This window comes from Mugil cephalus, chromosome 9, assembly GCF_022458985.1.
Source record: "Mugil cephalus isolate CIBA_MC_2020 chromosome 9, CIBA_Mcephalus_1.1, whole genome shotgun sequence".
Taxonomy (NCBI): Eukaryota; Metazoa; Chordata; class Actinopteri; order Mugiliformes; family Mugilidae; genus Mugil; species Mugil cephalus.
The window spans coordinates 1321815-1336852 of NC_061778.1; the positions used below are offsets into that span (position 1 = coordinate 1321815).

Sequence of the window (15038 nt, forward strand, 5' to 3'; positions counted from 1 at the left end):
AGGATGGAGTGGTTCACAGTGTCAAAGGCTGCACTGAGGTCGAGACGTAACAGGATGTTGAGGGCACCGGGATCTGCAGAGGTGAGGAGATCATTAATGACTTTGACAAGTTTTGGTGCTGTGAAGTGGGCAGAATCCAGACTGGAGGGGTTCGTAAGGGGTTGTTAGACTAGAGATGGGTGTGTAGGGGCGTTGAAGATGCATTCTAGGGTTTTGGAGAGGAATGGAAGGTTTGAGATAGGGTGGTAGTTGGAGAGGTTGGCTGGCTCCAGGGTGGGCTTTTTGAGGATGGGGTGATGGAGGCAAGTTTGTAGAGAGTGGGAAAGTGACCAAGGGACAAATACTGGTTGAAGAGGGTGGTAAGGTGAGGGAGGAGGACAGAGAGGCAGAGCTTGGTTAGGGCCGTCAGGAGGGGGTCAAGGGAGCAGGTGGTTGTCTTGGATGCAGTTAGTTATTTATTTATTTTTTAAATACAGTACATACAATACAAATATGAACAACAAAGATATGAACAATGTGTATTTGTGTGCGTGCGTGCGCGCAAATGTGCGTGTGAGACCTATCATAATTTGTATGTTTACCAGTTAATACAATAATACAGAAATAATAATAATTATCACATAGTAATTTATATTATAGTAAGGATATATAATGAACATATGAAGTAAAACAATGCTTCCATTAATAAGTATTAAAAAAAGAAAGTAATAATGATAATAAATAAAACAAACAAAACCAACAGACATATACTTAACAATTAATAATTATAGTGATGATAGTTACTAAAAGTGAAGGATAGTGAGAGATAGTGGAGGGGAGGAGGAAGGATTTGTTTGATTTGTTTATTCAGTCTATTTTTAATTATTTTAATGTGGTGTCTCGGGCCCCTGCTGACTCCCTGGGAACCAGCCTGAGGGTCCCCACACCCTCCAGCCCCTGTCCCCCGCTCGTGTGTGAGAAAATGAGTGGTGACCAAATAGAAAGAGATTCCTTTGCAAGCTGTTGATTGAAGTCTTCCATTGAGATGTAGTCGGATAAGAGATTTTTCCAGTGAGCTATGTTTATGTTGTGTTTGGACTTCCAGTTCATGACGATAGTTTTATTGGCGATGGTTAGGGCAACCAGTAGGAGTTTATTGTTTGAGTTTGTCAGGTTTGACGCAGAGATGTCACCAAGTAAGTAGAGGGAGGGAGACAGGGGGATATGGCAACTCAAAGAAAACAGAAAGTGATTCGGTGACCTCGCTCCAGAGTTGTTCGACAGGTGTGCAGTGCCAGAATGTGTGAAGGTAAGTGTCTGGTTTATTTTGCATGCAGTTTGTGCAGGTTTCTGATGTGGATCCCATTTTTGCCAGTTTCTGTCCTGTGTAGTGAATCCTTTGAAGTATTTTATATTGTATAAGTTGTAGATTTGGATTTCTAGACATGGAGTAAATGTTTCTGCAGATGTGGTTCCAGAAGTCAGCATCAGGAGCAATTGCCAGATCTTTTTCCCACTTTGATGTAGGTATGGATAGAGTTGTGTCAGATTGTAAAAAGATTTGATATATTCATGAAAGGACTTTCTTTTTTGTATGGATGTTAATCAGGTTCAAAATTGGTGGGGGTAAATCTAAGTTAATGGTTCTGATATTGTATTTTGCTTGAATTGATGATCTGAGTTGAAGGTATTCCAGAAACTGCTTGCTCCTGATGCTGTACTCCTGGACCAAGTGAGGAAACGGGGCCAGTGTGTTGTTATGTATTATGTGTTCTAAGTGTGTTATGTCTTTTTGTGACCATATGGGAAGGTGGAGTGATTTTTTTATTACTGAGAAAGTCGGGATTGTTCCAGAGTGGTGTGAATTTGGAAGGTGCCAATGACAAGTTTGTGATTTTGTGGAATTTCCACCAGGCTGTCAGAGCTGCAGAAATTGTTAACAATCTAAAACATTGATGCTGTTTGATCGTCTGACTGAGGAATGGGAGATCTGAGATAGTGATGTAATTGCAAGTTGCCTGTTCTATGTCTAACAAGTGCTGTCTGATTGATGAAGGTTGATCCGTTTTAGAATGTATTGTAGTTGGTTTGCCAGGTAGTAATTATAAAAGTTTGGTGCTGAAAGTCCTCCGTGTGTCTTTGGTTTCTGTAAAGTTGTGAGTTTGATTCTTGGTGTTTTATTTTTCCAGTAGAATTTTGTTATAATCTAATCTAGTGATTTAAACCATGATGTGCCAGGTTGAGACGGAATCATTGTGAATAGATAAGTTATTTTGGGAAGTGTTGTCATTTTAATCAGTGCTATACGGCCTAATAATGAAGGTGGTAAGTTCATCCAGCAGAGGAGACTGTCTGATACTGATTTCAGTAATGGTGTGTAATTTAGACTACAACTCTGACAGCCTGGGGGAAATGTTAATACCCAGATATGTGATGTGATTTGTGCATATAGGAATGGAAAGTGTCTGGGTTGCCATACCCCCGCTGTTGCTGTATAGTGGGAGAACTGAGGATTTTTGCCAGTTAATTCAGTATTCAGAGATGTAAGAAAATGATTCAATGGTTTTTATTGTCTCTTGAAGGGATGTGTGGGGGTTTTGTAAGAAAAGTAAGATATCATCTGCATAAAGGCTGATTTTGTGGCGTATGTTCTGTGACTGAATTCCCTTGATGTTGGAATTTTGGCGTATAGCTGTGGCTATTGGTTCAATGAATATTGTAAACAGGAAGGGAGAGAGTGGGCATCCTTGCCTAGTCCTCCTGTGAAGTGTGAAAGGTTGTGAAGTTAGTCCATTGGTGATAACAGTGGCTGAAGCTGCTGTATATAGAATTTTTATCCAGTTAATAAATGATTCCCCAAAGTCAAATTTATTCATAGTTGATATGAGAAATGACCAGTTAACCCTGTCAAATGCCTTTTCTGCATCTAGTGTGGTAATGATAGTTTGTACATGGTGCTTGGAGGAGTAGTCAATTATGTTGTAGAGTCTGCGTGTGTTGTTGGAGGAGTGTCTGCCTTTAATGAAACCGGTCTGGTCTGGATTGATTATGGATGGCATTACTTTTTCTAGTCTGTATGCAAGTGCTTTGGTGATAATTTTGATGTTGGCGTTTATGAGAGAGATTGGACGGTAGCTTGAGGGTAGGAATGGGTCTTTGGTTTGAGAATCACTGAAATTATGGCTGTATTCATTGTTGGTGGCAATTTTGCGGTTTGTTTTATTTCAGTAATAAGTCTTGGGAAGAGTGGGGCGAGAATGGGCCAGAAGTGCTTATAGAACTCAGCAGGGAAGCCATCAGGTCCAGGTGATTTGTTGTTAGGCATGAGTTCGAGAACATGGAATAATTCTTCTGTAGTCAATGGATCTTTAAGTATGGTAGATTGATCGGGAGAAAGTTGTGGTATAGTGATATCATTAAAAAAAGAGTTGACCTGGTCTTGAGCAGGGTTTATTTCAGATGAATATAGTTTGATATAAAGGTCTTTAAAGATTTTATTGATTATTATTATTGATTATTGTGGTGCTTGTGTTGACTTCCCTGCTGAGTCCTTGATGTGGGGGATGGACGTTTTTTCTTTGTTTGCTCTGATTAAGTTTGCTAAGAATTTTCCAGATTTGTTGCTATGGTGAAATTGTTCTTGTCGGAGTCAGTGTACGTATTTGGTTTTCTTATTTATTATATCATTTAATTGTGATTTGTATTTCCTGAGCTCATTCTGTATATCTTCTGCTGGATTATTCATAATAATATTGTCAAGGTGTGTGATTTTTTGTTCCAGTTGAGTTTCTTCTTTCTGTTCCTTCTTTTTGTTGTGAGTAGAAAATGAAATGATGATACCTCTTAAGACTGCTTTACCTGTTTCCCACAGAAGTGATGGAGATGACTTTGGGGAATCATTTATTTCTAGGAAGGATGCCCACTCCTTTTTAATGAGCTTGTCGAAATCTGGATTACTGAGGAGCGATGTGTTGAAGCGCCATCTGGGGCTAGATTTAGGTAGACTGAGTCTCTGCCATGTGAATGTTACTGGTGCGTGGTCACTGATGGTTATAGGATGAATTTACTGTTTATTTAAGAAAGGGACAGTGCAATTTCATAGAACACATGATTACCCATGGTTAAAAAAGCCAGAATTAGCCAGAAGGCTAGTTTTCATCTGTAGTCCCCTGGCCTTGATGTAAAAAAGGCAATAAGCATACAATACATGTACAATATAATACAGATACATAAACAACACTTACTGTATAATTAAAAAAAAACAAACAAAAAAAAACAATCAAAATACAACACAACATTTTATCATAACATCAAAACATCAGAGCATCACAACATATTTTAGTGTTGGCAGCTATAGGTGTTGATAAGCCACGTTTTCAGTTTTTTTGTAAAGCCCTTGTATGTCGTGAGCAGTTTAATCTCCTCAGGTATTGAGTTCCACACACTTGCACTCCTTACTGACCAGGCCGACTTACTGAAAGTGCTCCTGCGCAAAGGAATATAACAGTCACCTCTGACAGAGCCTCGAGTGACACGCTCAAGGCTGTTTCTTTGGCTGATGAACTCTGCCAGAGGATCTGGAGCCAATTTATGGAGCACTTTGTAGGTCAGTTTTTGGTCTGCAAATGTGTGAAGACTGTCCCAATTTAAAATACTATACTTTTTTAAAATTTCACAGTGATGATAGTGCCTAGGTTTTTTATCCATAACTTTAATTGCTTGTTTGTACAAGATTTCCAATGTTTTTTTTGAGCTCTGACCAGCCTGGGACCAGCTAGTTAGGCAGTAGTTGAAATGACTGAAAATCATCGAATGCAAGTACATTTTTGCGGCTTCAGTAGACATTTCATTTCGAATTGCATGAAAATTAACGAGGTTTAACTTGATTTTTTTACACAATTTGCCAATATGGGCTTTAAAGGAAAGCTCAGAATCGATTATTATCCCAAGATATTTATATTGGTTGACAATTTGTATTTTTTCTCCATTAACATGTATGTCGGGGTCAAGTGATACTTTGTTTGTTTTAGTGAAATACATGCCTACAGTTTTAGAAACATTTAGCTGTAGACAGCACTCCTGCAACCAACTTGTAACACAGGACATTGCTTTGATGAGTTGAGCAGCAACAATGTCTTTGGTGTGACCATGAACAAAGAAAACCGTATCGTCTGCATACATTACGCATTCAGCTTCTGGACAGACAGTGGGCAAATCATTAATATAAAGACTAAATAAAAGGGGGCCTAATATTGATCCCTGAGGGACTCCAGAGGTTAGCCTAAGAGAGTCAGATATGCAGTTGTTAACAGATACAGATTGTGTTCGATCATGCAGATATGATTCAATCCATCCCACAGCGTTTTGAGAGAAGTTAAATTTTGAGAGTTTGGTTAGAAGAACAGAGTGATTTACTGTATCAAAAGCTTTCCTGAGGTCCAAAAACACCGCCCCTACAACTCCACCCTTATCGAGAATTTTTTTTATTTTCTCAATAAGGAAGCAAGTAGCCATCTCAGTGGAATGCTTGGATCTGAAACCAAACTGCATGGCATGGAGAATCTATGATATGTGGGATTATTGAGTTACTAGTAAGGAAGTAGTCGATGGTTGTACACGCCAACCATCGCCAGGACCAGTACCACTCATGAACTGTTTTATTGTGTCTGTGGATTGCTAGTTTCGTTTATATGTGGTGTTACTTCTGTCTATTGATGGATTAATGACTGTGTTAAAGTCTCCTCCTGTTATTATGGGACTATTTGAGTTGGCGATAATGGAGGAGAAGAAGTTATTGAAAAAGGATGGGTTATCAGAATTTGGACCATAAATATTGCCAATTGTTACTGGTTTGTTATTGATTGTAATATTTATTATGATGAAACGTCCTTCCGGGTCAGTAATAGTGGAGTTGTGAATGAATGAGATTTGGTTATGTATCAATGTAGCTACTCCTCTTTGCTTTGTATTGTAGTGGGCTGAGAATACTTGGTTAAATTGCGGTGATAGTAGCTTGTTATAGTCTGTTTTGGAGAGATGAGTTACCTGTAATAAACATATGCTTTTAACACTATTAATTGGTTAAATATTTAGTTTTTCTTTGCCTGAGAACCAATTCCACGGATATTCCAAGTAACAAACTTTAGCTGAGGCAACATAGTAACATGGGTTATATATATATATTTTTTAAACAGTTGTTAAAATTCATCTCTATGAGCGTGTGAATGTGTGTGAGCGTGTGTGTGTGCATGTGTGTGTGTAGAAACAAAAAGGAAAGAGAGAAAAAGACAGCAACGATAACAATAAACAACACATGGGGAGAAAAAACAAGACAAAAGAAACCTGAAAGTAAATGTGAGAAAAAGCATATGGTAGGTACTGTACAGTGAGACTTTAGCGTAATATTTAATACAAGTGGACCCTGGTTATTTTATTTAAGTGTAACATTTAAGTGGAGGGAGAGAGAGAGGGGAACTGCAGAGTCTGATGAAAAGTTTTATGGTTGTGTGATGGAGGGTGAGATTTAGAAAAGCCAGGGGGTTATGTCCTTATCTTTGAATAGTTGACCATCAATGTAAAGTTTGTCCATTGTTATGACTGCTCGCTTACCCTCCTTCATCATCTGCTTGCGGATGGGGAATAGCTGCTTGCGTCTGTGGTTCTGTTGGATACTGGTTGTTGAGTCCGTAGTCCGTTCCTTGGAGTTGTCTGCCTTGTCGTTGGACCAGTTCTTTTCGTTTGAAGTGCTTGAATTTTGTGATGATGGGCCGGGGTCGGGTGGTGTTGGAGTGTTTTTGTCCCAGACGGTGAACGCGGTGAAAGGTGATGTTGTTGACGGTGTCCGTGGGAAGTTGCAGTTGTTTAATCATGGACTCCTTGATTGTTTTTTCGGGTTCGCTTCTGTGTGGTTCTGGAATGCCGGTAAAAATCAAATTGTCCCTCATGCTGTGCATCTGCAAGTCCAGGATGGTTTCTTTCATGATTTTATTTTCTGCGGTGATTGTAGCGAGTTGGGAGGTGACGGAGGAAAGTTGGGAAGACATCATTGTTGCGGCTTGTTGAAGTGATTTATTTTCATGTGCGAGTGTGTCGATCTGTTGTTGGCTGTATTCCAGGCAATGTCGCAGGTTTTGAAATTCTTTGTGGAGAACTTCGATGAGTGCCACTCTGCCATCCAGTCCGGTGAGCTTATTGTCAATAGATATTAGCATGTCTTTAACCGGTGCAGCACGGTTGTGTCGGTGATGAAGGTGATGACGTAGAGATGGGTGAAGCTGGTGAGTCGGGTGTGTATGGTTTTTTGGCTTTTTGAGAGTGTCCCATGTTGCAGAGTCGGTTGTAACAATCGTCAATGTATGCCTCAAGGTTTTCCAGGTCTAATAATCTGGTTTATTGCGTGAGAAATGAAAAAAAGAAAAAAAAGAAGATGAAATAAATGAAAAGTTTGTGTATGCTCAGGTGTATCAGAGGTGTCTAGCAGCAGGCTGCCATGTTGCGTGTACGCACGGTCCCACGAGAGTTTGCGGTCACAGCACCATGCAAAGGATGAATTCCCAGTCTTGGATGCAGTCATGACGTCCAGGATGTAGGAGGACAGGGGAGAAAGCAGTGGGAGGTGGGAAGGGCGGGAGTTCGGGAGGGGGATGTGAGGGGATGGGTGAACCATCTGGGAAGTGTCGGTTGAGAGAGAGACCAGAGCCATGGTGGATGTAGTGGCGACGGCGAAGGATCCCAGCTTTGCAAGCTGCAGTAGCAGCAGCACCAGGGAGACGGTGGTTGTTATTGAGACGGTGAAGGTCAGCAGCAGTATAGATGAGTGGGCGAGAAGTAGGTGGAGAAGGAACCTGGTCTTGGGCAAATGAACGTATGTAATTATGAATCTATCATCTGTTTCTGACATCCTTTCAGGGGGCTTTTTTTATTACCACAGCAGTAATCTAATCAACGGCCTCACTGACAGGGCTACAGCTGTAAAACCACAAACTATGATAGTGTTGCTCAACACGTAGAATCAGATGAACTCCATTCACAATCGAGGGTTTAAAACAGGATGTTGCTGCAGATGAAGAGATGGAGAGGAAGAGCTGATCTGATCAGAGGAGCAGGGCTCCTCAGGATGCTTCAACGTTTCCTCACACATCGATCTGATCCGAAGACTCATGCACAGCGACGCTTAGATAATTTATATATTTCTGAGTGTAAACGATTTTCAAACGAGGCCTTTTACATAATACATAAGTCTAATAGATGAGTTTCATGTGTTTGATTGGGTTCTCTTTGTCTACTTTCGGGACTTGTGTGTAAATCTGATGCTTTGAATCGTTTTTATTGAGAAATGTAGAAAACTCTGAAGGGTGTAAAACCTTTTAAGTGGCTGTACGTTGAAATAAAAATAGCCCCGAGTGTTTTGCACAATCGTCCACATTAACAGCGGAAGTCCCTCAGAGGAAGGGTTCCTGTTCTGATAAAGACGTGACACACATGAGGACGACTCTTTGTAGAAGACACAGTGAGGACATGAGTCACCGAGTGCTGATGCTGTTTCTGTCTGTGTGGAGCTCAGGTAGGACTCAGAGGTTTTTACAAGTCGCATCCAACGATCAAGTCAGAGAGAATCTGGGAGACTCGCAAGCTGAGGCTAAAACTCTGTCAAACATATTGTGTCAGTGTTGAATCCATGGGCCTGGGATCGACTCAAACTGCAGCAGTCTGTCTTTGCACTAAGATAAAAAGCAGGGAGCTTGTTTCTTTAGGATTAAATGTAAAGTTTACATGGTGCATCTCACGGTGCATCTCTTCACGACCAGATTAACCTGGTGACTGAGAAAAAGCTACAAATATATTTCCCACGATTTCATTCATTTTTTATTTGAAAAGTGAAAAATTGTTCATGTTGTGAACAACGACCCTGCAGTAAATCTATCACTAAAAGGTGTTTCTGTTATTTCGTCCACCTCGTGTACCCAATAAATTCTGACTTTTCATTTGGAATTCTGACTTTTGTTCTGAGAATGTTAATATAAATCTAAGTATTTCTTTGATCAGGTGATTTTTTTTGGAATCCACTTTTTCATAATTTGGAATTCTTTTTTCTCTGAACTATGTCTTTTGTTGTCAGAATTCTAATCAAATTCTGATTCCTTTTTACTCAGAATTCTGACTGAGATCTTGGAATTCTCATTTTTCTTGGGAATTGTGACAGTGATCTCAGACTTCTGCCAATTCTGTCTAAAATCTGAGTGTAATTTTAGAATTCTGCAGTCTTTCTGTGAACTTTAACATTTTTCTCAGAACATTTCTTTTTTCTCGTAATTCTGACTTTTGTTGTCAGAATTCTGATCTTAATCTCAGAATTAAGGCATTTTGTCACGTGGATTGTGACTTTTTTTTACATTTAGATTTTTTTTCCCCTTTATTTTTTTTCTGAAATTCTGATTATTTTTATTGGAATTTCAATTGTAATCCTTTTCATTTCATTTCACTTCATTCACTTTGGCTATTTGTCTTGAGTTCATTTTTTTTTTTTTAGGTGTGCAGACCCATGAACAGCAGCAGCAGCAGCAGATCATTGCTGCAACACTCTTCTTCTTAGCTGAGCATCAACTGTCTTCCTTAGTGTTACACTACTGCCTCCTTCTGGACTTAACCCTTTATGACATCAGTCAGTTCTCTGCCTTCCACACTTCTGCAGCTGTTTGATGGTTTCCTTTATTTTTCTGCATATGCACCTTCAGGGTGAGGAGCATTAACATCTCTAAGAGCCGGTGGAAAGACAAACATCTCAGTAGATTCACTGAGTGTGTTCATGTTTCTCCTGTGATTTTCTCCTCAGGGCTCTGGGCTGAAGACAAACATGCTTCCACAGGTAAATGGAGGGAAAATGACACGATGAGAAACGTTGTGGAAATCCCTCTGATTCACTGATATATTTTGTGTGTCTGTTCAGCAGTTCCTGGTGATTACAGGCTGGTGAACGGAGGCCACAACTGTTCTGGGTTAGTGGAGGTTTATGATGAGGGAAGATGGAGAAATAAATACTCAGAACCCCGGGACCAGACGGAGGCCGCTGCAGTGTGCAGGAAGCTCAACTGTGGCTCTGTTGTGTCTTTACAAAGATATTTTAATCATGGTGGTTCAAATGAGGTTTACGGTCTACACATCACGTGTTCAGGTCAGTGTCATTAACTGTGTGAAGCTTCAGTTTCCTTGTTTTCTGTTACTGTAGTGAACTCACATTGTGTTTTATTGTGGCTTCTTACATTTGAGATACCACTTCCTTAATTCAGCGGCATCATTTGAGACAAAGAATGAATGAATGGATGAATGAACGTCTGAAAGTAATTTTGTCGGTCAGCATTACGAATCTTCACTTAACAACAAACATACACAATAAATTAAGAAATAAATAAATCAAGACTAGTTGTTCATTTCAGCTGAAGCATAGATTATAAATTCTGAACCCTTGTTTTCTTTTTCTCCAAATCAAATCAAACAAACTAAAGTATCATGGGATTTGTGGAGATGTGGACCCAAGTGTAGGACAGTGTACACTGTAAAAAAAAAAATCGTAAAAAAAAGGTACATTTCTGGCAGCAGGGGTGCCATAAAATACCGTAAAATAACGGAAAATGACTTTCTAGGAAAAAATACAGTTATTTTCCGTAATTAAAATACTGTTTGTACTTGCAATTTTAACAAGATTTTGTCGTATTTTCAGATTGTTTTAACATTTAATTAGAAACATTTTCACATTTTAAAACAATTAAATCACCTAGAAATATGGTAAATAAATGTTGTATTACGAACAATAATGCTTAAATTTACAGAAATGTGCTGTTATTAATCGGTTTTAATGACATTATATTATGGGAAGAAATTGTATAATAATTTGTATTTGATGTAATACAACAGTATATAACACAAAATAATGTGATTAATCTTTCAAAACAGAAGTGAGCTTCTAGATGTTTAGCCCAAACTTCAGCACAGTAAGTCAGATATGGCAGCACAACAGTACAATACAGTGAGTATGGTGATTTGGAATTGAGCATGTTTGTCCTACATAAAGTTTTCATTGTGTGTGAAAGTTTGGACCTGACATATTTAAGATGAGATTTCCAGTTCAAGTTGTGGTCAATGATTATCCCTAAAAATGTACTCTCATGAACTCTTTCCAGTTTAACACTGTCAATCATTACTTCAGCCGATGTTTCCAGTTGTTTATCATAAGGGCCCATCAGCCTTGCTTCAAATGCATCATGAGTTCTCTGAAGTGTCAAATTGCAGTCATTTTATTATTCATGTTTGCATACGGGAAAAAAAAAATTGTAATGTGTAATGTTGAAATGAATACAATTTAGCACAATTCTAGTCCACTAATTTTGGATATTTTAACAACCAGTTATTAGTGAATTGTTTTGTGCAAGCATCACTCAGATCACTATCTGAGATGCCCCTCTGGACTGGGATCACACAGCTGGTCTTGTAAAACATGAATAAATACTTAAATTCATCCAGAACATCTTCTCAAGGTGAAATGTTCACACACTGCTTCTCCCAGTCGAGTCCGAACCACTTCTTACAGGTGGTGAAACCCGCTCTGCTTACGGCATCAGCGGCTTCCTCGCGCTTTCACTCCAACTGTTGAGAGCAGCCAGCTAGCGCTCATTTCCACACAGTACTTTCATAGATTCTCTTCAAACGCAGACATGGCAGTAGCAAAAGAAATAAATTTTGCACTTAGCAGTCCTTGTTCTGTTGACATCCTGTTCGTGACGCCAGTTTGTTGTGGACATATGAGGTTGGTGGAAATGACACAGAAGACTCAGATGACTTGTAGTGAAATAAGGTTTACTGATCAGGAGAAATGGTAAGAGCTGTTCATGCATTCAGAGCCAGAACCATTGTGACCAGCCCCTCATTCCAGGAGGAATATATAAGATGAGAATTTAGAGGTCAACCACCGGTTATCACCATCGGTGGCGACAGTCAGTCCATCCAGTCAACCATGTAGACCCTGTTTTGACTGTGGAAGGATCACAAACAGGTTTAGGCCAAAGAGACATGTTTAACATACTATAATAATGAAGTATTTCCTTCACAGTTTCCAAAGATATTTTTAGTTTATTTGATGTTTAATGATCTTGATCCCATGTAAGAAAATTACTTCTCTCCATGAAAACATGATTTCTACCATTTGAAGAGAAAGGAATTCTCTAAGTGGGATGACAGGCCATCACTGAAACTTGTCCAACTCCTCCATGCTTCTGATGACTAGGACTTTAACCTGCCCTGGATAAAGATCTTGCAACTGGATGTCCATGTAGCATGTATCTTCTTCTGGTGTCTCAGTTGTCTGTGTTCTTTTTAGTCAAGTGTTCATTCATGTACACATTTGTTTGCAGTCAACCTTGTTTTTAACAGTGCGATTCTGTGAAAATGTATTCTCATCAACTCTTTCCAGTTTAACACTGTCAATCATTACTTCAACCGATGTTTACAGTTGTTTATCATACTTAAAAATATTTTTTTTGATGCTTGATAATTTCAATAGGGATCCCATGGAAGAATTCTGGATTTTCTGTTTGCAAACTGTAATATTACAGCCAGTTTGTCAGTTTTGAAGAAGATGACATGCCTCTGTGTTGTTGATATCATCATACTTCCATGGGAATGTACAAAGTTGGACATGTGTCCCTCCACTGAATTGACAAGATTAGTATCGGTAACTTCATCTCTTCCATGTTGTGGAGTTACTGCATGGGCGTAGGACCAAGGTTTAATATCCAAACCTGAGATTATGATGTCGTTGATCCTCCAGTATTGTTCAAGTTCTGCCGCCCGGGTTTCCAGCACTGCAGTTTTCTCGTCTTTCTGTTTATTCTGAGATTTTACCTCTTCCAAAAGATTCATGAGAGTCGTCTGCCTTTCACTCATTTTAGTGATCTCTTCTTTTCTCCTTCTCTCCTCAAACTCGAGGCCTGTTTCTGTTTCCGGCCTCATGTCGTCAGTTGTTTTCTATCAGTTTTGTTTGTTTGCTCTCTGGCCATGTTGCTCTTCTGACTACATAGATGTTTTTTAGAGTCAGTGGTGTGTCCCGAAGGAACGGTCCACATTTGATCTGCTCCACAGAGAGTTGCTCCTTCTCTCCTCCTCTCTCTCCACAGAATCATTGAGGCTGGTGAACGGGACCAGCCGGTGTTCAGGCAGACTGGAGGTGAGGTCCAAGCAGTCGTGGTCCTCAGTGTGTAAAGATGGTTTCCAGTGGCAGGAAGCAGAGGAGGTCTGCAGGGAGCTTAGGTGTGGGCCCCCTTCAGCCTTATTTGGGGAACTGCACAGAGAGGCTCCACTGGGGTCCAAAAAGCTCCAGTGTCCAGGAAATGAGTCTGACCATGAAGCTGCTGTTATCATCTGCTCAGGTAGCTCCTCTTTCCACTTTTCCTCCTCCTTCTCTTCTTCCCTTTTGTCATTCGTATCCATCTCCTCCTCAGATTCCTCCTCATCCTCTTTCCACTCTTTCTCCTCATCCCTTCTGATGGGCTTTAATGAAGTCACATCTCATACTGGCCATATTCAGTCATTCGTGTTCCTCCTCAGAGCCAGAGTTTGTGAGGCTGGATGGAGGAGCCAGCAGGTGTAGCGGTAAACTAATGATGAGGCAGCTGAGTGATTGGTTGTATGTGGATGAGAATAACTGGGACCTGAGGGAAGCGGCTGGAGTGTGTCAACGGCTGGACTGTGGATCTCCAGTCTCTATCAGGAGTGGATCGAGTTCTTTAGAACTTCGATGGAGAATCAAAGCTGACTGTGATGTATTGTCATCAGACTGTCTTCTGTTTAAACGATCTACTTCAGTCATAGAGATCACCTGTTCAGGTAAAACTCTTCATGTAGATGAAGCCTCTGGTACAGAGCTCAAGTTATGAATAACATCACCTTGTTCTGCACAGACTCAGTGAGGCTGGTGAACGGGACCAACCTGTGTTCAGGTAGACTGGAGGTGAAGTCTGACTGGTCGTGGTCCTCAGTGAGTGAAGATGGTTTTGACCAGCAGGATGCGGAGGTGGTCTGCAGGGAGCTTGGCTGTGGACCTCCCTCAGTCCTCCAGGGGGCGCTCTTCACAGAAGGTCCAGTGTGGAGAAAAGGCTTTGAGTGTGAAGGCACAGAGTCTGCTCTGCTGGCCTGTAACATCTCAGCTCCAGATAGAACCCTCTCTTCAGCTGACAGATCTGTTCAACTCACCTGCTCAGGTGGAGGAGGAGCTGCATCCTTCATGCAGCGTGCTGGCTTTCTTCTTCTACTAATTCTTTTCCTGTTTTCTGCTCAGATCCAAACTCTCTCAGGCTGGTGGGAGAGTCCAGCCTCTGTGCTGGTAAGCTGGAGATGACAAACAAGGGAGAGTGGAGGCCTGTGGTGGACTGGAAGTTCATATGGAACCAGGTTTCTGCAGCTGCAGTGTGCAGACGGCTGGGCTGTGGGACTGCAGTGTCTGCAAATATGACTGATGAATTTGAGGACAGACCTGTGTGGTGGATCAAGTCCTCCTGCATCCAGTCAGCATCTGCGCTGCGGGATTGTGTCACACTGGCTGGTTTGGATGAATCCTACTGGAGCATGGAGGTGGTCTGCTCAGGTAAGTCTGAACTCGTCACACAATTAGCTGATTTCTCTTCTGTCTGGTTCACATCAGCTCATCACGTACAGATGACAAAAAAACAGGTCAATTATATGGGTGATCTGACGTTTCAGATGAGATATTGTAAATGCAACGCCCACAAGAGCTGAAAAGCTTGAATCTACATCACATGCAATGAGCTAATTTTCCTTTTCATAGGAGTAGTGGACCCCACCTGACACAACTCTTCACACTCGGTTCACTCACGTGTCATTAGGTCTGAAAATGGAGCTCAGTAAGAAGAAAGAGGAGGAGGAGGACATCAACAATAAACTGGACATTGAAAACAAACATACAGTAGTGATTTAAATTTGAGTGAAAACTCTTAAACCATCCTCTAAAATAAACATTAAAGAGATTTAAGTTAACATATCTATTATTATGT

The 15038-nt window shown here is 40.5% G+C and overlaps 1 protein-coding gene across 1 annotated transcript; it reads left to right on the forward strand.

Annotated features, from left to right (window-relative positions):
* Nucleotides 1-9831: 9831 nt before the first annotated feature.
* On the forward strand, nucleotides 9832-14832 carry LOC125013784 (scavenger receptor cysteine-rich type 1 protein M130-like; the record flags this gene model as incomplete). Its single annotated transcript, XM_047594679.1, has 6 exons — nucleotides 9832-9844; nucleotides 9926-10150; nucleotides 13146-13397; nucleotides 13929-14228; nucleotides 14306-14611; nucleotides 14813-14832. Coding segments are annotated over 6 exons (1116 nt in total), but the record flags the coding sequence as incomplete, so codon positions are not given.
* Nucleotides 14833-15038: the final 206 nt, after the last annotated feature.